The 25,983-nt window shown below is 40.8% G+C and overlaps 1 protein-coding gene across 2 annotated transcripts in view; it reads right to left on the reverse strand.

Annotated features, from left to right (window-relative positions):
• akt3a (v-akt murine thymoma viral oncogene homolog 3a) overlaps positions 1-7,781 on the reverse strand; it is a 65,065-nt gene extending 57,284 nt beyond the window's left edge. Inside the window, exons 1-2 of one of the 2 annotated variants that reach the window (XM_028006825.1) lie at positions 7,653-7,781; positions 1,189-1,656 (exon numbers count right to left, since the gene is read on the reverse strand). In XM_028006825.1, the coding sequence (XP_027862626.1) occupies positions 1,189-1,234 (46 nt within the window). In that variant the 5' untranslated portion in view covers positions 1,235-1,656; positions 7,653-7,781. Of the gene's footprint in view, positions 1-1,188; positions 1,657-7,297; positions 7,531-7,652 lie in introns of those variants that run through there. The other variant, XM_028006826.1, reaches the window with a different exon arrangement.
• Positions 7,782-25,983: the final 18,202 nt, after the last annotated feature.

Below are 25,983 nucleotides of genomic sequence, written 5' to 3' on the forward strand. Positions count from 1 at the left end.
TGAGGATCCCACTGGCACGCCGGGAGACAAAAAAAGATCCCCCCCCCCACTTCACCCGCTCTGCTTGCAGACTGCGTGCTCTATCTTTCCGTGTGTGTGCGTGTTCGCGTGTCTGCACTTCAGTCACAGAACATTCATCCTGTGAATGTGCGGAGCAGCATCTTCTCCCGGTGCGCCTCCTACATTACCCAGAAACCTGTTGTCTGTTGTGTATCCATGTCACTTCCTGCTCGGCGGTTTTCTGTTGCACATTCCTAGACACCATCCCATGGTGAAGGGGAATGATGCTCACTGGCCTAAAAAACTGGAAATCCCTGTTTTTTTTTTTCTCCCTCCAAACACACACATTTATTCACATATCCTACATCTGCTGGATGGATCTCTATCGGCACCAGACACACAAGCACACACATTTGGGGTTAATTACACCAAAAACGACATTTCTAGTCACCCCTGCTGACCTCATGGAACTAATAACGTTTTCAGCCGTTTCTGGATCAGTTCCACCTGTTGTGACTGTCTCTGGTCTGGGAACATCTGAGAACAGGGAAGCACTATTTCTGCCACATGCTCTCTGACCGTTGCACTTTTTTCACTCATTTGGTTGTAAACAGGATGTGTTGTCACTACCCTTTCTACACTTTAACTGCTCCCTTGAACCCGTGACATATGACTGTCAGTGACACTATTCAGGATATTCCCCCCCTCCACACACACACACGCCTACACACACACACTTCTGAACTTAGCATATTATGCTGTTGGGAAAAAAAAAAACACTTCAGAAGGCAGAACTAACTAGATTTCATAGACATGAGCCGGCACACTGGCATGACACAACACTGCAACACCAGCAATGTCACCACAGGGATCCGTTAGATGTTACTACAGTAACTGCATGCTCACGCTTGTGCATGCCCCCAGCTTTTCCAGACATAATCTGACTGAATAAAACAGGGATTTAGCAGGCTAGCAGCCAGTCGGGCTTACGGTAAAGAGACACATGGCTAACGCAAACACACACACACCGGTGATCAGACATGTGATCACTCACACTCAGTCGAGCACACCGACATCCTCCTAGCCGGCACATGTGGACAGGCACGGCCAGGCCCCTCGGTCTAGACGAGGGGACGCAGACTAGAAGCGCATCGGAGGGGAGCGGGAGAAGGCTCTGGATGTACTCACCCCTTTTCTGGAGCCATCCCTCTCTAACGATGGTGACATCGCTCATGGTTCCTTCACGCCGAGTCTGATGCCGTTACACGCCTGCTCCACACAGCCAGAGAGGGAGGGAAGGGGAGGAGGAGAGGAGAGGAGAAAGCGAGGGAGAGGAGAGGAGGAGGTGGAGGGGAGGGGGAAACGGCTCTCCCAGCCTCCGCGTCACTCTCCCTCCCTTTCTTCCTTTCCCGTTCACCCTCGATAACTCGCCCAGCCTCTCTCTCGCGCACTCTCTCTATCCCTCAGACGCAGACAAGCGCACGCACGCGAAACAAGCAGTGTGTAGGCGTGAGTGCGCGCGTATCGTTTTGCTTCCTGTCGTGGCTTATCTCCCTCTCTTCTTCGTCTTCTTCTTCGTCTTCCCCTCCTCCTCCACCTCCTCCTCCTCACACGTTCCCTCTCCAGACCTTCCTTCTTCACCAGTAGTGACTCAGCCTGAAAGGAAGTGAAAGGAGAGAGAGAAAAAAAACATGATATAGAAAAAGAAGCATGGCTTTATTTTGCTTCTCTGCTACACCATCACCCCCCCCCCCCCAAAGCTCTTTCATAATGTCTGACAAGACAAACAACTTGTTATTGAGAGGACGAAAGCTTCCTCTGCTTCCCCCCCGCCGCCCAACGATACACCCGGTTCCTCTTTCTATTGCAAACACTCCCTCTTATAAACAGGATGAAATATTGCAGAGCTCTTTCTGAAGCAAAAAAAAACTGACCTTGATTGCCAAGTTGATATCTCTAAGCTCCACCTCTCATTCATTCAAGGATTTTTTTTTTCCTCCCCCCCCTCCATTGAACAGACACTGAATACCAAAGCGGATCCACTGCTCTTGCTTTTTATGTAACTCTTTACATTGAAGAATGTGAGTCAGTGTGTGGATCTGGTGATTGACTTGTCTGTGTTTAAGGAGTGGGAGAGCATCTCAGGACTGTGGAGTAGAGAGCCCGGTTAAAAATAGCTACCACGGCAGTTAGGGATGCTCTCACACTCTTTCTCTCACGCCAAATCTCTGCACCTCTCTGCCGTCTCCCACCCCCGCCTCTCTCTCTCTATGCATAGCGGCCGTGTTCACCTCAAATGCACCCTACTTCCATGGTACGACACGACGCGCAGCAGCAGTACAGCCCGAACGGGGAGCTGCGGTTTAGTGCGACCGTCGGAGTCGTTTGAGGCTGAAAATCAGTATTCACATCAGCTTCTGTCTGCGCCGCCTGCCGCAGACATCTGGAGGGACTGCAGCGTCAGGGCGAAGGCTGGAACACACCCCACAGATGCACACACACACCTCTGTACATTTCTGCCTTTATTTATTTATTTATATTTTTTTATGTAGCAGAATCGTGACTGTGTGGAATCTAGGTGAACAAAAGCGGACTCGTCCAACCCGCTTTGATGCTTTCATGACCAAATTTGCCACTAAACTAGATTTGAGTTATGCTTTTTCACTAATTAACATACGTTTTTTGTTCATTTATTACAGTTAATGATGCTACTTCATAGAAAATTAGATGCAGTTAGTAGTAAGTTTGAGGAGAAGCTGCTGCTGGACAATATGGTTAAAAAAGGCGTCACGATATGAGGGTTTCATATCAGTTGATATCGCTAATTATTTTTTAAAATATCTGAAATACTGCCTAACTAGTGATGTGAACTTTCCTGCTTTATCGATAGCTTTCATTGTTTTTTATTTTTAAGCAGGTATGAGACAAGGTGAAACTGCTGCTGCCCAAGTTACTTAACAGGATGTTGCTAGGTAACCAAAGAGTGAGTGAGTTAGTTGATGCCACCCACCTTGCTGAGCTGGCTGAGGTTGAGAAGCTAAAGCCTTTCCTCTGCCTACATCACCCAGAATGCTGTGCAGTTTTGGATCAGCGTTCAGTGTAATTATTGGAAATTCTATCAGAGGTATTAATATTAATACTATTCATGTGTGTACCGCAATATATATTGTTATTGATTTGTTGTCCAACACCAGTTTTGTGTGATTTTTCTAAAAAAAAAAAAAGTGCACATACAGTAATAAAATACATAGTTCTTTGCCAACATATTCATAGACCTAAAACTTTTTCCACGTTTTGTCTATTTTACAAACATAAACTTCAACGTATTTTATTGGAAAAACGTGTGAAAGACCAACACAAAGCATCTAGAGGCTGAAAGTTAATTATTCTTCTCTTGTAAATGTGAACTCCTTGAACTACTTCTTTCAAGTTTTGCCACACCTTCTTAATCAGTTACAAGCCCCAACTTAGACTGGCCCATTCTAACACATAGCACATGAATATGCTTTGATCAGCAGTTCTGGGTATATGTTAAGTATGTATGTTGTCCTGCAGGAAGGTGAAACTTCTCCTTGGTCTTTGACAGCATCGAACAGGTTTACAACCAGAACTGCCCTGTGTTTAGCTCCGTCCATCTTTGTATAAACCAGTTTCCATGTCCCTGATGAAGAAAAGCTTCCACAGTTACTGTGTTCCCTACATGAATCGTGGAAAAACTGCAATCAGGACTTATTATGCTTTTCTTTTAATAACGTCTTTCTTCTGACCACTCTACAGTAAAAGCCAAATGCGTTAAGTCCACAACTAATATTTGTCCTTCCAACAGCTTCTGCCACCCAAGGCTCTTGATCAATTCGGGTTTCTTGGCTGCTTCTCCAATTGATTGTCTTGTTAGTTTAAGTGGACAGCCATGTCTTGATATATCTGCAGCTGTGCTATGCTCTTTTCATTTCAGATGATATATTGACCGGTTTAGCTTTACACCATAACCCTGCTCCCAACTTCTCCATAATCTCTGCCCCTGGTTTAAGTTTTCATTATGCTGCCCATTCTCTTATGTCTAACAAATCTGAAAAAAAAAGAAATGAACTATTTTTTAATTACATGATCTCTGTAGGCAAGTGGTTGTCATGGGTTTCTTTTTACCTATAAATGTATATCATGCTTTTCAGATTCTATTTGTAAAGTCTTTTTTAGAAACAAACATATTTTCCTTACAGCTCGCCACTATGCACTACTTTGTGTTGCTCCATCATCTAATATCTCAACGACACAAACTGACATTTGTTTTTTTGTGACAAAATGTGAAAAGGTTTGAGGGTAGTGAATACTTTAGAGCGACACAACATTTCATAAATAACTTAAATCCTATTATTAGTGCAAAAAGAATGGAAAAAATAATCTTTTCACATCTGCAGTATTAAAGAAATGACTCTAGTCGCACTAGTTTTACTCTACCTCATAAAAAATTAAAAGGAAAAGAAGTGTAGGTTTTAATGTACAATGCAAAGAAAAGATGAAAGTATTAGTAGTTTCTCTAGGCTGTAATTCCATTGGAAATAAGCTTCAAGGGCGAACCCATTAGTGCAATCCTCTTGTCAGGTCAGAGGAGCACTCTTTGCCTCATCTTACCTCAGAAAAACTTCCCTAAAACCAATCAGTGGCCTCATAGAAACTTTGGCAGACGTGATCTGCAGCAGGGAATCCATGATCATCCTTCTAAAAGGAAAGCCAATTTGGCAGGACCGCAAATGTTACACTGCACACACAAGGATGTGTGTTTCAGCCGCATATTTTGCATTGATCTAAAACACGTGATGAACGCGGCTCCAATTTGATCAACGTAGCTTCCTGGAGCAGGAACGAGTCCGTATTCAGAGGCTTGTGAAAAGTTCATCAGCACTGCCCGCCCAGTTTGTGCTACCACTGATAGAGGACACTTGACTTATTCACATGCTTTTATAACATGTGGATGGAAGATCTATAAAGAAAAATCTAGATTTTTGTGCTTTTTGACCTATCACGACAGGTAAAACCGGGCTGCATTAACGTGCGGATGTAACGGCGCATAAGCTCACGTGGAGGAACACGCCGTTCTGCACACCAGTGCAGTTTTCAGGTATCAGATTTTGTGACGCTGCAAGGCTATTTTAAAATATGCTCCTGAAAACAAAACTATGGCGCTTCTGTTTGGGTGACGGAAACAACAGAACAACAGAGTTAAGATCTCTCAAAAAGAAGCAACCAGACAACACGAAAACAGAGACGAATTATGAACTCTGTGATCTTATACCCAGCTAAAAACGGAAGCACATTTTTAGGGAATGACATCAAAATGCAAGACTAACCATAGATAAATTTGTCTTCCTGTTATGACAGAAAAAAATCATAATAACTTCAAAAATCGACGTAGGAGTTCTCAGTCTCTGCAGAGACTGATGCACACTAACACATAGATAAATAAGAAAAGCACTCCAGAGCTACAAACCCAACAATGAATAGTTAATTACTAGGGATGCACAATGTTAGTGGCATGGTATCAGTAGATATTAACTGTAAAATTTAATATCGGACACCAGAAATTCCCTCAAAATAACTCACTGATATAAAAGGCATACTTTTTATATGACAAACTAGTGACAATAATGGCTGCAGCACAGCATCAAATTTGCACTGTTTGATTTGTTTAGTGTCTTAGCAGATGTCATGAATAAATTTGATATTAAACATAATTCAAGTTGAAAGTGTTACATCGTTTTCAGACCAGTTTCAGTATTTACATTTGATAAGCTAAATTGACAAAGATAATGCAATATTTTAATTCCACAGTAGAGAAAGCAATATAGTTTCCGTAAGTAGGTATAGCAAAAAAATATTGGTATTGCCATCGGTTACCAGCCAAATTAGTTTTAGTATATTTAGCATATTGGCTATATTGGATATCGACCACAATAATCCAATAAACCAATATCGTGCAGCCCTATTATTTACCTCTAACATATTACTGAATGCCGACCTGAAAAGTAATTGCGTAAAAATTGTTGTGACGAGGGGAACAAGAATGATTGAGACAACACTACTTCAAAGCTGACACCAAAAAGCCAGGCCCTCACTCTGGAAATATCAGCCTCCTTACATGGAATTGTCCATCATAAAACAATCTTAAGATTTGGTCGCAAACTGCAGTTGGTGGACTGCCGTCGTCCAGCAACCAGAAGCAAATCTGTTTTTCTCAAAAACAGAAACGACCTATGTCAAATATCAAGCAGTGGCAGAAAATCCGATCGCTGCTTTGGCTCAAATCATATTATTGCCGTTCTGTTTTTGCCAACCTCGAGCTCTTCCAGAGCCGTCTTCTTTTCCTTATCATTTTCTCCCTCTTTTCACAGTTCGACTCCAACAGCAGGACCGTAACTTGTTGTCCAATCATTGTTGGACTGACTTCTCTGTTGGATTATTCTCACAAGATTGTATCACAACCAAGTTCACTTATGTGAGCACGTTCAAGTCCTCTATGAGTTTTGAAAAATCACATAATGTGCGCAGAAAAAGCTACAGCATGATGCTGTCAACGCCATGCGTCACTTTGTGGATGTTGTGTTCAGGGTGATGAGCAGGGTAAGTGGTTTGTTTATTTCAGCACAGTGTTTAGCCCAAATAGTTTATTTTTTGTGTTATGTGGATGACTAACAGATACAATGTGGACAGATTCACTTAGCTTTGATTTTATGCAAGAGACAATATATTAATACACATATCTTGTTGTCCAATCACTGTTAGACTGATGTCTCTGTCTGACCTGTGCACCACCATAATCAAGGAATCTGGCATCTTCAACTGCAGTGACAAGTCAAGACGTTCTGAGTGATTTATTAGTGTTGAATACATCAATAGCTAAATTATCGGGCTTGCAGTTTGCACATCTTCGTGCATTACAAAATATGCACATAAACATGTAGCTTACACAACAATAGGCCAAAAGCAAAAGGCCAGGTGCATCAAACATGATAGTGCAACAACCTGTTGTTGATGGAAGCCTCTTTTTTTCCCATTTATTTCAAATAAAAAGTCAATTGCTGTTATTGTATTTTGTGGTGGCAAAGCGTGGCGATGCTTTTTGATATGTGCATATGATTCTGAATAGTTCAACCACCCTGCAAAAGAATATGCAACCCAAGCAGCACACAGCTAGCACAGCCCCCGCATGTTATCCTGACATAAACACACCATTTATCTCGCTTTCCGTGTCATGTTTACCGTCACAACAATGACCGGCCGGCTAGCGGCGGTGCATTACCTGCATCAGCGACAGGTGCTGTGGCGGTGTGTCCCACCCCCTCTCCCCTATCTCCCTGCACCTGCTCTTCACACACCGCTCCTATTCCTGCCTTTAACTCCGGTCTGAGTGAAGCTATGCGGGGCTGCGAGCTAAAGCTACACGGCGGTCTCCGTCAGAGTCATCGCCGCGGGGGAAGCTACCGTTACCGCGGCCAACGGCTGTTTTGATTCTCAGGAAAGCCAGAAACGTCACAGAGGGAAGCGGCACCCCCTGTCTGTCATGAACCCACCCACTACCTCCACATGAACACACACACACACACACACACACAACAAATTCAGACACGAACACATCCCAACCGTCTGGCACAGACCTTCCGCTTTCGGTGATGAGTGATTCTACTCGACGTCTGATTCTCCACCACTGAGCGGTTCTCTCATCATCCCTCTCCAACATCCTGTGGGGATCCTCTGGTTCACAAGCCAACTATCGCGAGAACTCGAAGTTAAGGCCGTTTACGTGCGAGAAGCGATGTGGCTGCTCTGTCCTAGTTTGAACATTTACCTGGAGAGAGATACGTATGAAGTCGCTTTTATAGGTGGGAGAACGTCTTAAAGTTTACTATTAAACATAATTTCAAGCTCATTGCGTATTTAAAAATAGATGTGTATCAAAGGGAAAGGTTTAACTCTTGGTTCCTTTTAATACCAACATATCCTGTCACAAGCTAGTAATAATAAAAACACAAAAAAATAAACGAACAAATAAAAAGATTTCATTTTATTGCTGTTGTATAATGTCAAATATTTGAATTAATCCTATGCATTTATCTTTGTGGAGCAGCAGAAATTTCAATTTTGTCTGATTTTCTTACCATTTTTATTACAACGAAAACTCTCAACATTTTAAATAATAATAAATATATATATATAAAGCGCATAACACGTGGAAAAATTCTGATCATATCAAAATCATGTTTGATCAATTTAAATATTGTTGAAAAATGTATTTATTTCAGCAACTCAAATCACAAAATTAAATCATATAAATTAATTACTCACAAACTGTTTTTAAGCCTTTATTTCTGTGAAGTATATTGATTTTCCGATTACATAATGAAAAGCCTACATTTTAGTTAAATATATTATATCAGACAATTAAAAAAACACACACATAAATGAAAACCTTAATGCTTAAAAGTTATTTTAAAGGTACTTTTAATGACAAGCCTCATCAGAACGCATATTTTATTTATGTGACTGTATCATATTGATGTATATGTCGTCATTCAGAGATCACAATTTTAGGTATAGTTAGCAGTTTATCACAGTTAAAATTAAAGTTTTTAAGCAGTATATCAAGGTGGATCATTTTTTTACATGCTGTTCAATATGCTCTTCAACATTTTGTAAATATCCAGTTTTGGTTTAGTGCTGCAATGTTTTAATTTGATCTAAAATGGAAACTAGTTTTCAGTTCTTATATATTTATTCTTTTTTGTCAAACCTAAACGTTTCTAATCATCAGAAAAAGTCATTATTAGACAATAACCTGAATATATACAGAGTGAAGTTTTTAAATTTTGATTTTATTTCTGGTGGCCCACCAGTTCATGTAATATTTTCCCAAAACTTTTAACAATCATCAAGGTGTATCAGCTCTCGATGTGGCTTTCTGGAATCTCCAAGCATTGAAAATGTTGTTATAATTGACAACAACATCAAGTAATAGATGTCAATAGTTTTATCTTTCATCTGATCTTAAACTTCTTTAGCTAAGGGCATGATGAGTTGCTTTTTAAGACTTTTCATCCTGCATCATGTTGCCAGGTAGGTTCTGTTTCCATGGTTTTAAGATTGTACAAGTCAGGTTGTAATCAGCAAAATTAAACAACATAAAAAGGGCGCTTAAACACGGTTATTTCCTGATTCCAGGAGGGCCGCATTACTATTCAAATAGGGATAGGTTGTTTGCATTGATAATGAAGTTATCTATTAAAACGGCACTATGTAATTAGTCCGGGTTTCTTTGTCTCAGAATAAAACTTGTTTGACCGTCTGAAACATTTGAGTGTGACAAAATGAAGCAAAAATCAGAGGGATTCTGTAATGAAGCAAAGTTTCCCACAGAACTGTAAGAAAATGAGGGGTCAAACCCATAAACAAAGTTGTTAGAGAATCAAATTTTATATTCGATCATCAAGAAGTTGTTTTCCCGGAATCAACAAGTAGTGTGAAAATATGTTATTTCTAGTAATCAATATCAAAGGTGTGTTTTGACAGGAAATCATGCAGAATTTAAGAGGAACTATGGCCCAACTGAAAAAAGGACCTTGTTTTGAATTAAAGCAGCAGTGGGATTTTTTTTTCATCACATAGGGAAATAACAGATTCCGAAACACACCACTAAATTAAGGAAACAAACGACACAGCATGAACGAGATATTTTTATCCTCAGCACAGAAGACAAGACTACTTCAAAAGTTGCCTGCTGAATGTTGGCTCCCTTTCCAGACAAAAGATACATAAAATCTCATTAATCTGTTGCAGAAAAGTCAAATGGATGACTCTGTTGACTCCTCTCCAGGTCAATATTATACGTTATTTACTCAGATATGTTGACACAAAATAGCAGAGTCATTGCGTTCCCAAGTAATATTTGCAAGTCATGCCAGATTGAAGAGTAGGGGTGTGGCGGTGGCACAGGGGTAGAGCAAGGGAACCATATGGAGGTGTTGATTCGGTTTTACTGCCAGTAAATGCAATTATAATTACAACCATGAACACATTTTGTGTACTTTATTTAAATGAACATGCTAGGGAGAATGCAGCATTGACTAAACTGAAAAGTTTTAAACATAAAATAATGATAAAATAAAAATAAATAACATTTTGCACCTGGTAATTTTTAAAAAACTTTTTGTTTAATGTCTGAGCCTGAAAGTAACGAATGAGGGCGGAAGCTAAAAATTGTTGTTTAAACAATCAAAAAGAAAACTTTGGTCAACACAGCAAATGTGAAGTGAAATTAACCGTTGAGTATTCTCTTTGGTTCCCATTAATGTGGGTGTTGGAGTCCAGATACGGTCACTTTGAGGGTGATGCTTTACAATTAAATCTTAAAAACTTATTGATTTGTCAAATGCTGTTTTATGAATCTTTAAAATGTTTTTATTTTTATTCAGGGTGATATTTATTTACATGAGACATGGCGGCAAGAGGAGATGCACCACAAGTGACCAAAACATAAAACACTTCCAGTCAGAGTAACAACCCAAAACAGTGAGAAAGTATTAAAATGGATAAATCAGCATTTACTTAAACCACTGTAATAATTTTGACACTTTGCAGCATTTATGCCAAACAAGGACTCCAATATGTTACCTACTTCAGATGAGATATTGGCCACTTATAACTCTTCAGCAAAACCTTACTAAATAATTAAATTAATAATCCAGACCTTTCTGTTTCAGGTATTAGACTACATTCTTACAACTGAGATCAGAGTCAGAAACATTAAATTAAAATACTGCAACAGCCTTGTTAAAAATATAGCTGTGCATAAAAATAGCCAAGGAATCTTACAAAGTTGGGAAGCATTTTCCATAAAACGACATTAAAGAAGAAAAAATAATAAGTACTGATCATAAAATCTGCTCAAGATTTAGCACTAGGTCACTTTCTTTTTTTCATTACAGCTACTGTAAAGATATATGAAAGACAAAGTAATATGTCTATGGGGATGTTGTTTCAGCTTTGTATTCTCACACACACATTCCACTTTCTTATAACATGTTTAAGAATGAGACAGCTGCATGGCGCAGGTCTCCAACACAACAGCTGATCAGCTGAAAGCAAACCAAATGTTTTGTGCCCATTTAAGGCTCAGGTTGTTTATAAGCTGCATTTCTTGAATTCTTGTCCAATGCAGCTTTTTCCAATGTGGTCAGCTGTCCTGCTGTGGTCTAGGACTCATCCAGGCAACAGGAAGCATGGGTAAAGAAAGAAAGAATTACAGAAAACTGAACAAATATTATTAGAATTTTTTCCTTGAAATTGCTTCGCACGAGCAAATACAGAGAAAGATTGAAATTTCTTGACATCATGGCACAACAACGCCTCCCTTCACCTGATTTCTCCTGCCCATGGACTGGGCAGCTGGGCGGCAGAGGCAGAGCATGTAGTCATGGGGCAAGGCACATAGAGGGGACACAGGTGGACCTAACGTCACACACCATATGTGCGTACCACGTTCTGGCCTCTCTTAACACACACACACACACACATTCACGTTGGGCCATCAGCTGGCTTTTTGCTCGCAACTCTGCAAGAGGGAGGCGGATGGGCAGAAACCAGCAGCAGGGAAAGGTGTGTGTGTGTTCATTTGTGCCCTTGTTTATATTACATATGTTTTGCAGTTGTACTGCGCTCTGCTGGTTAGATTTAGAGGTATTATGGGAATTAAATTTTGGATAATAGGGTTAGGAATAGATTAGTAAGGGTTAGGGCTAGGCAAAATGTATGGGTGGAAGTCAGTGCAATGTCCTCAGTTTATATATAAGTACAAGGATGTGTGTGTGTGTGTTGTTGTTGAGAGGAGGCAGTGGAAGTAAAAGTAGAAAGACAGCTTGAAACGCAAAAAGGCCACACAGGGAATCCCTTCTGTTGCTGTAGCTGTGGCCAGAAGTGTCCCTGTGACACACTTACACATAAAAAAAAATGTCAAAAGTTAGTGTAAATATGCATTAAAATTCCAAATTTGATCTACAGACTATAGAGCCCTTTAAAAAGTGCGATACTGCCATGCAAAAGTGTTCATGTCACTTGAATTTGTCCTCAATTTTGTACATTTTGAGATTTTATGTAATAGACCAAAAAGTATCAGCTAACTGTAAAATTAAATGAAAAATCAGAAAAATGTGACATACACTGTAAAAAAAAAATGCCTTCAGAAATCATCTAATTAGCATCAACCCCATAAAATAGATATTTGAAATATGTAACGCTCTGTCTAATGAACCAACATATTATATGAATTTCAACACTGGAATTCAATTACTCTAAATAAGACCACAATGGGTGCGTGTTTAGAGTCGCCCAGTCCCACATTTTTTGAAATTTCTAACAAGTTTTCGCTCAAGATTGCAAGTCGTTCTGCCCATCTTCCTTTAAAGGCCCTGTGATCTAAAACACCGATGCAATCCAGTGAGGTTTGTGGTTGTAACATGACAAAATGTGAATAAAGGTCAAGGAGTATGTACACTTTCTCAAGACACAGTATACAAAGTGAGGTAAAAAATGTGCCCCATTTCACACCCTTTCCAATATTGTAAATCTATTATAGGAATAGAAATGAATATTATTAAATGAATATTATATGAAATCTAGGAACTGTGGATTAGCTGTGATTGTGAGCAGCACTCTGTACTGTAGCTGTATCGGTTCTGGCCTCCCTCGAGTCATCATTACAAACACTCCTCGCAGTGGAAGAGTGAATCTGTCCAGTCAATTACATCAACTGTAGAGCGACACATGAAGGTTGGATCCTCTTGGCACGTTTTGCTCAACAGTGCGTGATCTTGCAATGTAAGAGCAACACATGGTGAATGTTTGTGAACTTCATGCCTTTTTTTTTGCATCTCAACTGCATCTTTTGCAAAAGATTCTCAAATGTCTATAAAAGTAAAATTTATACTTTTATCGTACAACAAATGTTGTGAGTTGGATTCCTTCATATTGCATTTTGAACCCAATTCAGAGAAAAAAAAACCTGGATTGTGTTCCTGGGGTTAAATGGCAAGTACCATTAACAGGTTTGTTGTTCTCCTTCAGTTTCTTTTTCTGTCCTATTTTATGATGTATTATTAGTAATCTAAGCAAAAGGGTAATTACTGGTTTGACCGTGGCCTGGTAAAAAGCAGCCCCTTGTTCTACGCTTTGCTTCGTACACAAGCAATTGAGAAACGATTGCTTGCTAGAGGCATGGATTCTGTTGAAGTTTTAAATTGTACCCAATCTCTATCATTTGCCCGTGACGCATGTAATGAACAAGTTTGACACTTTGAAGCATAGCGGAAATTGCCAGCGCTGTAAACAACCATCCTTCACTGCACAGAGAAAACGAGGACGAGCCGACCAAGATGGCTGTTAATGTGAATTCAATATTTGGAAGCGTGACCAACATAGACTGAACAACTTCATTCACGTCCTTCGCTGCCACCACTAAAACTACAGGCAGACTACAAGCGCAGAAAATAGACATTATCATTCACAACTTCCCTTTCTGTTCGCTGATTGGCCCAGTTGAAATTCTACTGGAGAAATCCAGGTCAATGGGAGAAATCCCAGAGAGAGCATTGAAGGGAGATACATCAGAAGGCAATGGCCAAGCTAGTTTGACTGTAAAGATTTTGAAACTGATAGACCTTAAATGTAGCGTGATTGCATGTCACGTTTTACCCATCATCCTCTTTGGTTGAGGTGACATGCTGCTATGTGCTGCCTCCTTAGTTGACCCAGAAGCACAGAATGCCTGTTCAGGTTGTAAAAAAAAAAACATGCAGACTTTTTTTAACTAAAGTTTCAGGTTTAAGCAGTGTTTAACCACACCACTCTCCCTCCACCCCTAGTTTATAGCCCCCTTTCACCTCCTGCACCACACACACCTCTCTCTACCCCTCCACCCCCTCCAGACCCAGTTCCCCCGCTCCCAAAGCCCTGGGAAGCAGCAGCCGTGCTGGACGGCCCGGCACCCTGTGCCACCGAAGCCCTGTCCCTTCTCTCTTTGATGCGGCTTCACGAGAGAGGTCAGCCTCACCCCGGAGACGTGCATGGAGGTAGGGACAGCTGCGGTCAAACAGACCGGGCACGCTGGATGCAGACATACAGACACGGGCAGACACACAGGTATGCCCACACGAGACCGGACAGAGCAGCTGTAGCCATGGTGTTGAAGGTGTGCCGTACAGCTCAGGGTCCTGTATGGTCCAGCACGGCTCCGCTCTCTTCTGTTCTGGGTCACCTACTTTGCACTCAGGTGTAAAATGCGGTCCACGGATCACCAGATGTCCAAATAAAATGTATTTATATGTCTAAATAGGGCTGCAATCTGCAAACACTTTGCTGTTGTGTGCCATTGTTCGGGCAGTGAAAACATGCTGTACATTTTCTATAAAATGTAATCAGAAATGTTAACCAAATTACTCTGGTCCCTGTTTATTTCTTGAAAAAATTATGAAGTTTTAAAATCTTGCATTGATTACTTCACAATTTTTATTGTATGTGGCCTATTTTCCTCAGACACAATCTGACTTCACAGCTGTTCTGTTTTTGTTTGTGTGTGGTTTTGTCAACGAGCAGCAGAAATTATTTGGTTTATCACAGTTAATCTATGATTGAACAAGGACGGGTTTGCTTTTTCCAAATAGTGCCATGTTGGGTTAGATGGCTTTTGCACTCTTATGAGCACATTGAACTTAAATGCATCTTACTCTGGATGAACGTGTTCAAATGTGGATCCCGCTCATCACTCCATCAGAGTAAAGTTATCTCTTAAACAGCCACAGAGATAAACTTCAGGAGGAGCTTTCACGTCAGCAAGCTGCATTTCCTGGATCTCTGCTGGCAGGATAATTTATGAGTGAGGGTAAAAGCAATTATGTGATTGACCGCTGCTTAGCGGGAGCTGTTTCGGTAATATTCTAGTCCTTTTTCACCCCAGTGATTAGGTGGTAGCGGAGCCACAAAGCACAGACTCTTGATAAACTGTTCAGGTTTGCTCTGGAACTCAGCAGTAATGTCATAGGCTCTTGCACAGCCCCAGATGAATGATACTGCGTATTTCACAGTGAGATTGTGCGTTTGCAGGGGTGTCGGTATGGTCCCGTTATTGGGGAGAATTTTCAGACAGATGTCACCTGCAGGACGCAGAGAGGTCAGCCAGTAAATCCATCTAAACTTCAGCAGCTCTCCACCGAGTGGCAGGAACATGCATGCTGGATCTCCGTCTTTCTTTCCATGCAAACAAACACACACATTCACATGATCATATCCCCTCGCTGCTCATCCAGCTGCATGCTGGAGTTCTGGTGGGTGGAATCAGTGTGCATTTTACTCAGCTGCTGAACCAGTCATCGATGCAGCAGGAAGACCAAGTGAGGAACTGAGGGCCCAACTTCCACATGCAGGTTTTATTAGAAGGGCAAAAAAAAGGGTGTAAATCCTTAAAGCTGAATAAAATGAACTGGTTTAGAAACCGCAAATATAAACAGACAAGCAAGTCAGAACAGAAAATTTAAAATTATACTGAGCCAGCTACAGACAATGAGGGCAGCAGTAAACGTTCCTAATCTTTTTCCTGTTCCTTGTTTTTAAAAAATACAAAGTTTAAAGAAAGAAGACAGCAGAAAGTTGCTCTGCAATAATAATTGGACTAAATTACTGTTGCTCCAATGTGGAGCTTCAACTTCAAACTCGCAAGTGATTAAAAACAACAATAAACGGTAATCATTGGAGTGGAACTCTTTCACATTTTGTCACACCAACTTCAATGGGTTTTATTGGGATTTTGAGTAACACACTGAAAATCAACCATTGTTGCATTTATATTACAGACATGTAGTTGTTTTAGTAAAAACACAATCATGCTGTGCAATTAAAAACAACATTATTTTGGCTGCTTGGAAAGTGGAACTTTAGTTTGAGTGTCACTTTCTTAACAAGCCTCATCTTGAGATTTTATGTGAAAAATTTAATTGATAATAAACTCAACTTTCCAGTATTTATTTAAATGATTGCTTAAACGGAAATTACATAAACTCAAATCATTTTAATGAAGTAAAATATCAGAGTTCTGCTTAGTTCTTTTGCGAGTACTAACCTCAGTCATTTCCTTCTCCTAGGTGTGCACAGGCAAGACATTCCCCAGGCTTGTGATAATTTCATTAGTTCCAGGACTGCACCACACCAGGAAATAGAAAGGGGGTCATGTTTCCACATTATGGGGCTTTCTATGTTAGGTTTTGAGTAATTATTGGGATTAAATTAAAATGTTTTATTTTGCCTACTTTTGTACGTAACGTATTGTGCCATTAGGTCTTCATTTAATGTAAATACTCTGGCTTTGCTTATCAAGTTCCACTCCTTTGAATAGTTTCTCACAACTTAGTTCATCCTTTATTTAAGCAATGTGTTTGCCGCTGCACTAATATTAAAGAAGCTTCCACTGGTGTCATTCTGAGCGTGTTCTTGAAATCGTTTGGGTCCCACCTCCATGACCACTCGACCGCCATGACAAGCATGTGACACAGACCAATAGAAAGCAATGCATAATAATGAGGAGGAAGGACGATGATACAGGGTTCTGAAGAAATACACAATTGTAAAGTTAGCATTTTACTCAGATGTGTCGCCACACGGGCCAACATGATCAAGTAGAAAGTCCTAGAAAGTTCACAAAAATATCCTCTGTAGCCTCCATCTTTTTTTCTGTTTAGCAATAAACTTTTCAATACTTTTTCAACATTGTCACATAGTTGGATGTTTGGATTTTGTTTTCTGTGAATATCATTTTCTTTTTCGGTTATTTATGCTCACAAGTCTGGACAAATTCTGATCGGTTGTGTTTTTAGATATTGCCAAATGAGCTTATCCCTTCATTATTTATTTATTTATGGCTCTGAACCAGTGTCTCTATGTTGTGTCTGAATAATAATAATAACTTTAAAAAAAAATAAAAAAACTTTTGGAACAGATTTTGCTCCAAACACAATCAGAGTCTGTTTTCTTTCGTATTTTTTGTTACGCTGGGCTGTATTTGGAGAGTACTGTAGCCGTTTCAAAGCTGCTGTACTTAAAAAAAAAAACAGTATGGGCCGAAATAAAATATTAGTCTAAAATAGCTAAAGCGGCACTACCAGCTGTCCCTGTTGCAAACAATGATATTTCTCAACCAATTCTTTTCTGCTTGTCTGCGAAATCCACTCCGGGCCACTAGGGAGACCTAGTAGCCTATGTTCCCCACTCTCTCTATGTTTCTCTCTTTCTCTGAATCCTATTTAGTAAACACATCTGTATGAGGCAGATTTTATGTGTTTTGGTTATAAAACATCTGGAACAGCAGAACAGTAAGTCCTTGGGGGCGGGGGGGAGCTCAGCAGCTTACCATCAGGGGGCTGACGTTGGTTTCTGGAGAAGAGTTGAGTTTGTTGAAAACCTGTCTCCAGTGGGCCCGAAGGAAGGATGTGTCTTATTGTCTCTCCCGCGTTTGTGTGTCTGTGAGAGGAAACAGGAATGTGCGCGTCACATCTGTCAACATCTGGGAGCGCAGACTGTGTTTGGCTTTCCAACAACTGGGTGAGATGAACATCAAAAACACACACACACACACACTTTGAGAACAGCCAGAGGACAGAGCAGCAGAGGCTCCCTTGATTTACAAACACACACACACACACACTTCCAAAGGTTCTGATGGCCCCTGAGAGCCCAAACGCTTCCAAACCTGCCACTTCCTATTTCTGGTCCTTGCTTTCTTTATAGGACACATTTCTTGTCTCACATTTTGAATTATTATTTTTTTGTTATTTTCGTCTCCACATACACGCCTACACACTCTCACACACACGCCTACGGAGAAGCCCAGTAGCAGTTTATGTGTGGAAGTGATTTTCCCCGGGATGCTCGCTCCTCGGGGATGCACAGGAGGAGTCGTCTTCTCCTTCCCTGAACAAACTGCTGCGAAACATCTGTCTGCAGGCGGAGAGGGACAGATGTGAGGAGCATTGCTGTCATGGGAGGAGACGTCTCTTCCCTCAGACGTTTGCATTTTTCAAACTGTGTCATATGGAGGATTTGACAGGCTGACCACTTCAGACACATGGTGGAGTTTCTAAAAGTTTTCCCAAACCTTCGACTTTACCACATGTAGTGACGCTGCAACCGGAAACTTTTAATCAATTTCATCAGGATTTTATTTGGTAGATCCAAGATGTACTGAGGCGCAATTTGTGAAGCAGAGGAAAAACATGTTTTTTTATTGTTTTCAAATAAAATCCTGGAAACCGCGTCACGCATTTGTATTCAATCAATGCTTTATGAAATCACCTTTTACTGCCGTTACAGCTGCAAGCCCATTGGGGTATTTCCAATTTTTGCCCATGTTTTTGCAAAACAGCTCAACGCCAGTCAGATTCAACATTTATTTTTCAATTCTTGCCACAGATAAATAGACAAACTGTAGGCTAAATGTCATTTTGTCCAGCTGCCATAAACAGATCATCCTCCAGGATTGTCCAGTACCTGTTTTCCCATCAAGGAAGATGGATGACCAACTTCCATGTCCCTGCTGAAGAAAAGGATGGCCTTAGCATGATGCTGCCACCTTCTTATTTTACAATGGAGTTGTTCAAGATGGTGGCCATTTATCAAGATGGTTGTCAAGGAAAATATGTTTTTGAACTAAATTTGCCCATATTTATCTAAGGGTATATCACACTTTTGGTGTCAAATCACACATAACTGGACCTATAGAAATCAAATCTACTAATAATCTTTTGATTTTTCAAGATGGCTGCCATGGTTGTGAAAGAAATGTTATTCTTGCACTAAAATTGGCAGTTAGATGAATGTGTGTGCTGTCCAATCACAGCCCTGCATATTTTGATCAACAGAAATAATATCTATTTTCTTGAACTTGTGTTTTCTTTTTCTGGTGGACATTTATCAAGATGGCCACCGTGGTTGTAATGGAGATTAAATGCTTGAACTAAAATCGGTTGTAGTTGTTACCACTGACGGACGCATCAAATCATAAAGTTAGACCCGTTTGCTAAACATGAATCTTAGCTGTGCTGATGCTAAAAGTCTAAACACACAAAGAAATAGCAGAAGCTAATCCTTAACTGGTAAAAACATTTAAAAAATGAGTGGAAGCTAATGCTAAAAAGATGACTGTCTCCCAGTCTGTGTCACACATCTTTCTATCCTTCCAGTTGCCAACTGGTGTGGGACTCGCAAACATCAAAGTCCTCAGTTTCTAATTTAGCAACATATCATTACTTTAGAATTGTATGAATAGGATGAGCACTTTCAAAAACATATAATGTGGCATAAATCTCATCCAAGGTATGGAAAAATTTAATATTTTATGGCAATAATAGGTTTAAAAAAACTAAAAAACGGCAGCCATATTGAGAAAACAGCTGTCATCCTAAAACTCAAGCGGCCAATGGGAAATATGATAAACATATAACCAGAGGGACGACTATACAAGTTTAATGCTTGTATCCACTAATGGATTCTATTCAGAAGGCAAATTTGTTGCATTAAATATTTTCTAGGATTATCAAAGTAAGGGAGGATGCACCCCCCACATATCCTTTTCCTTCCACTTCACAGTTAAGTGCTATTTTATGTTGACTTAGTTCAGAAAATCCAAATAAAACACATTAGGGTTTGTGACAAATTATTCAAGGGGATGTATACTTTTGCAAAGGACTGCAAATCGACTCATTTTTCTGTGAAAACCTGGCTGCTTTTTTTGAAAGTCAAACGGTTTGTTGACAAAAACAGCTCTATTGTTAAAACTGCCTAACAGACGAGGAGATATCACTGAAGTGTAAATACCAACATCTGACCTGCGGTAATTCACGTGAGAAACAGATCATACATTTGTCATTATCGCAGATTTAGGGAGATAACATCCCAGAGTAGTCCAACAAACACAAGGGCCTCACTCCGCGTCCAGTTGTTGTTTACTTGGTGAGTCCGACGGCTGGCTGGAGGTCCCACACAGGGGAGGTCTGCGTCACGCTGCCACTGTGACAGCTCACCATATGGGGGGGTTGGGAGTGTGTGTGCCGCCTCTCTAAGCCCTGTGGAAGTCCGTGCACATGGATCTCACAAACACAGCTAAAGCAGCCTCACAGATGCCACCTCAGTGGTTATCATGGCACGCACACACACACTCAAAACAGCTGAATCTGCCCCAATATTACAGCTACTCCCGTCCAGATGATCAAGCTAATTGTGTCCCACTGTTTGATGGGACATGTTGTGTTTTTGTTTCCAGAATGGTTCTGTTTATGGACGGATGTTTGCTCCTGGTTGTTTGGAAAGCGACGGCTGCGGAGCTCACAGAAAGGACAGAAGGTGACCTCATGGTAACCTGCTCCTATGTCAGAGTAGATTTATTAAAGTCTCTGTGTTCAATAGCCGATGTCTATTTTTGTTGTTTTAATGCTGTTGTTTATGTTCTCGGTATTCTTAAATCTGCATGTTTATGTCCTTGTAAAGCAGGATAACTGTCCACATAAATAGGAGGTAAAGGCTATTATTCACAAAATGCTGGTTAACTTTTTATTACTATTATTATTATTATTATGTTCATGGTCTTTTTTGTTGTTGGTTTGTTTACTTTGTGCTCAGTCTTTTCAGCAACAACAGCAGTTTGACTAATTAAAAGGAAGCTATATAAATCCACCTGTACACTCCAAACCACAGCTAATAGCAGATAGAGGCAGATGCTCCATTCGGACGTTGGAGGAAACCAAAACAATAGTTTGCACTCTTCCAAATTGCGGCACTGCCATATAGAAAAAAAAAGAAAGAGGACATTTGAATTGTAATGATTATTTCTTACAACTACTCAGGGGACTCAAAGAATGTGGGACTACATTGTAAGATCTTTACATACTCAGCAAGAACATATAAATATATTCCCTGAGGTGGTAAGAGCAATGTTTTTCAATACCGGGACATTTTATATTTCACAAAAACTTACATGGAAATCTTCTAAATTTATGGCTGGTCCCACGCTCCTACTGGAGCGTTTGTCAGTGTAGTAACCGGACCTACTTCAGATTTCTGATCAAGCACACAACAGGTGTGGGTCAGCTCATAAGAAAATGTTTCAGCCCAAATGACAAGATGTAAGAACTCTCAAACCAGCACTGCAACGAGCTACAATGAGAGCTGTTTCTTAATTCTTAGAAAGAGAAAATATATATCTTTAAATGTGTTTTCCAGCTCTAGTGGCCTTTGTTTGTCAGTGGCCAGACAGGAAAGCAGGTTGTAAGAGAGGGTAAAGGTCAACAGGCTGGGACTGGAATCTGTGACGGCCACGGGTCACGGGTTCGAGGCCCCAGTATATGGGTCACAAGCTTTACCCGCGCAACTTTGCTAGCCCCGGAAATATTTTTTTTAGGATGAGAATTGGCAACATAATCTTACAAATGTAATGAGTAGGTGAAATGTACAATTTAAATTTCATAGGTGGTGATAAGGGCTAATTCAGAGCTCAAATCTCATGTCTGCTAGGATTTTCTTGCTCCTCAGCAAGTTTTGGGTTTATCACAATACAAAGCCACACGTGTTGAAAACTCATACATCTTGGTTTCAACATACCTGCTGACTCCCAGTAGCCTGGTAAAAACCAACCCCTTGTTCTATGGTTTGCTTCGTTCAGAGGTTCTAGGCCAGTGGTGCCCAAAGTCGGTCCTCGAGGGCCAGCATCCTGCATGTTTTAGTTCTCTCCCTGGTTTAACGCACCTGGATCAAATGAGGGCTCATTAGAAGGCCTAAGAAGAACATTGACTTGCTGAAAAAGTTGTTACTACCAGCAGGGAGAGAACTAAAACATGCAGGATGCCGGCCCTCGATGACCGACTTTGGGTACCCATTCTAGACTTTCAGATATTGAGAAGCAATTGTTTTCAAGAGGCTTGGACTCTGTTTAAATCTTATAGTCGCTAATGTTTGGCCGTGACGTATGTAATGCATCATGGCAATTGTGACATGAAAGAAGCTACAAAAACGAAGATAACCGGAAATTGAGTGAGCTGTAACCAACCCCACGATGTCTTTGCCAGCAAAAAAATGTCTTTAAGCATTTCTCTTCCCTCAACTTTAATTGTTCAATTTTTGGAAGTGTAGCCAACACAAATTGAACGACTTCGTTCACTACCTCCACCGCTGTTGCCAAATTACAACTACAGGCAGACTACAATCCTGAAACAATGCAGAAAATCAATTCACAACTTCTTCTATTCGCTGAATGGCCCTGTTGAAATGCTTCCTGAGAAATCGGGCTCAATGGGACAAATGGGACTAAAGGATGAAGAATGTAACAACCAGAGGTGGATCTTTAGTTTAAATTAGTTCCTCCATTTTTGAAAAGAGCAACATAAAACATTGACAGCACTTATGCATACGAATGAAATGGGCACGTGTTTGCTTAGGGAAAAGGTCAGGTGCTCTAGCACCCCCTAGTCTCAGTCTGTGCACATCCCTCCTCACTTGGTAAGCACATAGAGGGGTCCTTGTGTCTCCACCTTATAGGAGTCATGAAATTATTTATCTCCTTCGCTCCTTCCTCTCTCTTCTCCTCCCTGTTGACGCTCGTTCTCTCTCCTACACTGGAAAGCAGCAGTTGCAGTTTACTGGTTGTGAATAATGAGAGTGTGGCGCTCTCCATTTAGCCCGAGGCTTACAGAACTAACATCTGGGCTGCTTGGCAGGCTGGTCACCATCAGCCTTGTTGGAAAGCCTCTTCAATGCTACTCCAGATGCAGGCGAGGGAGGCCCAGCGCACACAGATGGAGACACACACATACGCAACCGAGCTGCCACACACACACACACATCCCGAATACAACATCACAAACACATCAGCACACTGACACAGAGGATGCTACACACAATAAAGGCATTCATGGACCCATTGATGAAATTTCAAATACAGATGTGGGAAGCATTAAAGCCACAGAAGAGCTGCTGACAAACACACACACGCTCACAAGTCTAATATTGGACCCAGATGGAGACGGAATTGCGAGCGATGTGGTGGGCAGAGTCGGCACATTGTTGGCACAGGTACCATGTTCTCAACAGCTGGCGCAGGTTAGACATTCCTGGGAATTGGAGCCACAAGGCAAATGTTCCCTCTGGCTCGAGGGGGGCAGAGGGGGTGGCGATGCTGTGGCAGGCGGGCTGACGGGCTGGCATGCACAAATGCATCAAACAAAACGAATAAATCCAGGAGAGAGAGAAAAAAATAAAGGAAGTTGCATAAATGCTGTCACACAAATGTACCGAGCGGTTTAAGCTAAGCGCGGACAGCGGCACTGAGGAGCCGCGCAGGTAAAAATACACCGTCAAAGCCCTGGTGGAGAAGCATGCTAACCTTTAGTGACATCTATGGCTTTGTCTCCTGCAGCGTGCGCGCACATGCGCCTTGGTTCTGGCCTCGCTCTTCTGTGTGGAAGTGCGTTAGCCCCTTTTCACTGCCTGGGGGCTCATTTCCTGCGGCAGCTGTTGGCTAGTTTCTCTGACATCTGGACTGAGGGGAGACAGACAGGCGGGCAAAGTCACAGACAGCACACAGCCGACTGCGGAGCGTTGCGTTTCAACTTTTATTTCTCAGGTTTCAGCGGAGAGGTTTCGGGAGATCACAGCGCCGCTTGTTGCACTCTCAACCTTCTTCCGCTGTGGCTGGATTTATTTAAAGCGCTGTCCATGTCAGTGTTGATCCCTCTCACTTATTGTTTGTGCTGCGTGTGTGTTTGTGTGGATTCTGCTGGGGACAGATAGCGGCTGCAGCAGGCCTCACTTCTGCTAATACCTGGATCACAGACACGGGATTTTCAAAATAGCGCGAACACAGAAATCCCTTTGTACTGCACACGTTGATTTTGTTCCTCTTAGATTCTGAACAGACGAAAGTTGATCAAGTTCTCCTCCATCTTCTACTTGATCGAGTTGGTAGCATTATCAGGGGTTATTAGGGAAACCCAGAGATCCCTCTCCCCATTGAGTCAAGTCACGTTTAGCACATTTTAGCAGCAAGGCAGTTGAAAGTGCTTTAAATTAGGCCATAAAAACATAATACAGTCACCAATTATGAAACAAGCCAAAAACATTACATTTTGTCAAATGCCATCAACAAAGGAAATACACATCAAATACATTGATCAACGTTCCAGTTATTAGAATAGAATAGAATAGAATAGAATTCAACTTTATTGTCATTGCACTGTCACAAGTACAAGCAACGAGATGTAGTTTGCATCTATCCAGAAGTGCTCTACGAGATATAAATATTTATTCACAGATGTACAAGACTATGTATGTATGGACTATAAGGGGTTATAGCAAGATATATACTGTAGATATTGTGTATAAATACAAATATGGGCGCTATATGCACAGATTATACAGATTATACAAGAATGTTAGGGAATGGATTATAGATAAATAATGGCAGATAAAATTTACAGGTTGTATGTGTGTGTGAAGAAAACAGTCCGTTAGAAATCAAAGGCAACTATAAACAAATAGGTTTTAAACCTTCATTTAAAAGAACTCAGTGTTTCTGCAGTTTTGCAGTTTTCTGGAAGTGTGTTCCAGATTAGAGGAGCGTTTGAGAAAGATGAATGAATGATGAATTGATAAAGTCTTTCTCTTGCCATTACTTTCCTTCTTGCTGAAGTTGGATGTTTGGTCTGACTTTTCTTCTCTGTCATCTGTCTCAGATGAAAGATCTATCAGATATTCCCATTTATCAATGTGGTCTGTAGTATTTCCACCAAATGTTCTGAATTTATATTTGTTCTAGTCTTATAAAGTCACCTAGGTCACATGGGGTATCGATTAATTTGATTGTTTTACCTGTTTTATCCCTATTACTTTGTTGGAATATTTAGTTTTTGTTGCTTTGTTCAGCAAAGCATCAAAGCAGTCATTAAATAATCAGGAAATCAAATTGTATTTACTTACAATTGCATATACCTGGAGTAGATTTGAAGTTTGGCACTCCTTATTTTGACTTTTGTGTGTCTAATTTTGTCACTAAGCACCTAAATATGTTCGTTTGAGTTTTGTTTTGTGTCATGTTTCCACCCGTTTCTAGACCCCCTCCTGCTTAAACTGTTTTGTGCCGTTTTTGAGTGCAATATGGAGCACAGACAAGGTGATTTCCTGCTAAAAGAAGATCAAGACGCCAAACTCTCCCTTTAAAAAGAATATTTGTTTGCATTCTAAAAAGAGACAGTTTCTTACATATCTGTCAGACTGTGATGTACCACAAATGTAATGTTCACCTCTTCAAAAACTAATTGAATTTATACACTGAATTTTCATCTTTATTTGGAAACTCAATGCTGTTACAGATCTCCGCCCATGATGACAAATTATTAGATTTTACATTAGGGAATACTCAGAAGACAATACACAAAATAATGAATCTGGAAGGTAAAAGCTCTTAATTGTCCAAAGACGTTTGTCTTTGGTTCAACGTCTGGCCAGATGTAAAATTCAGCACAAATCCACCTCCCCACTTTACTAACGGTGCTCACACACATACACACACATCTCTTTTATCTCAGCTAGAAGACGGCTGGCTGGCTCTTGGCTTGGAGGCGCCATTAACCAATTTAGCTTCCAGATGTCCATCATATAACCACTGCCAAAGCTGCACAGTTTTCCGAGAGCTTCACACGAACGCAAAGACGCGCTCAGAGAGAGCTGTGATGTGCTGATGCTCGGACACAAAAATATACCTAAAGATTGGATTGGGTTTTACATGCGAAAATGCAGAAAAAAGACGTTCGGTTTAACACATTACACGCGGTGCCGAGACGACTGCATAATGTGCTCCTCACCTTGTGTTTATGTCTTCATATGAGAGTGATATTTGATTGGCAAGTGCAA

Source organism: Xiphophorus couchianus, chromosome 22 (genome assembly GCF_001444195.1).
Source record: "Xiphophorus couchianus chromosome 22, X_couchianus-1.0, whole genome shotgun sequence".
Lineage (NCBI taxonomy): Eukaryota > Metazoa > Chordata > Actinopteri > Cyprinodontiformes > Poeciliidae > Xiphophorus > Xiphophorus couchianus.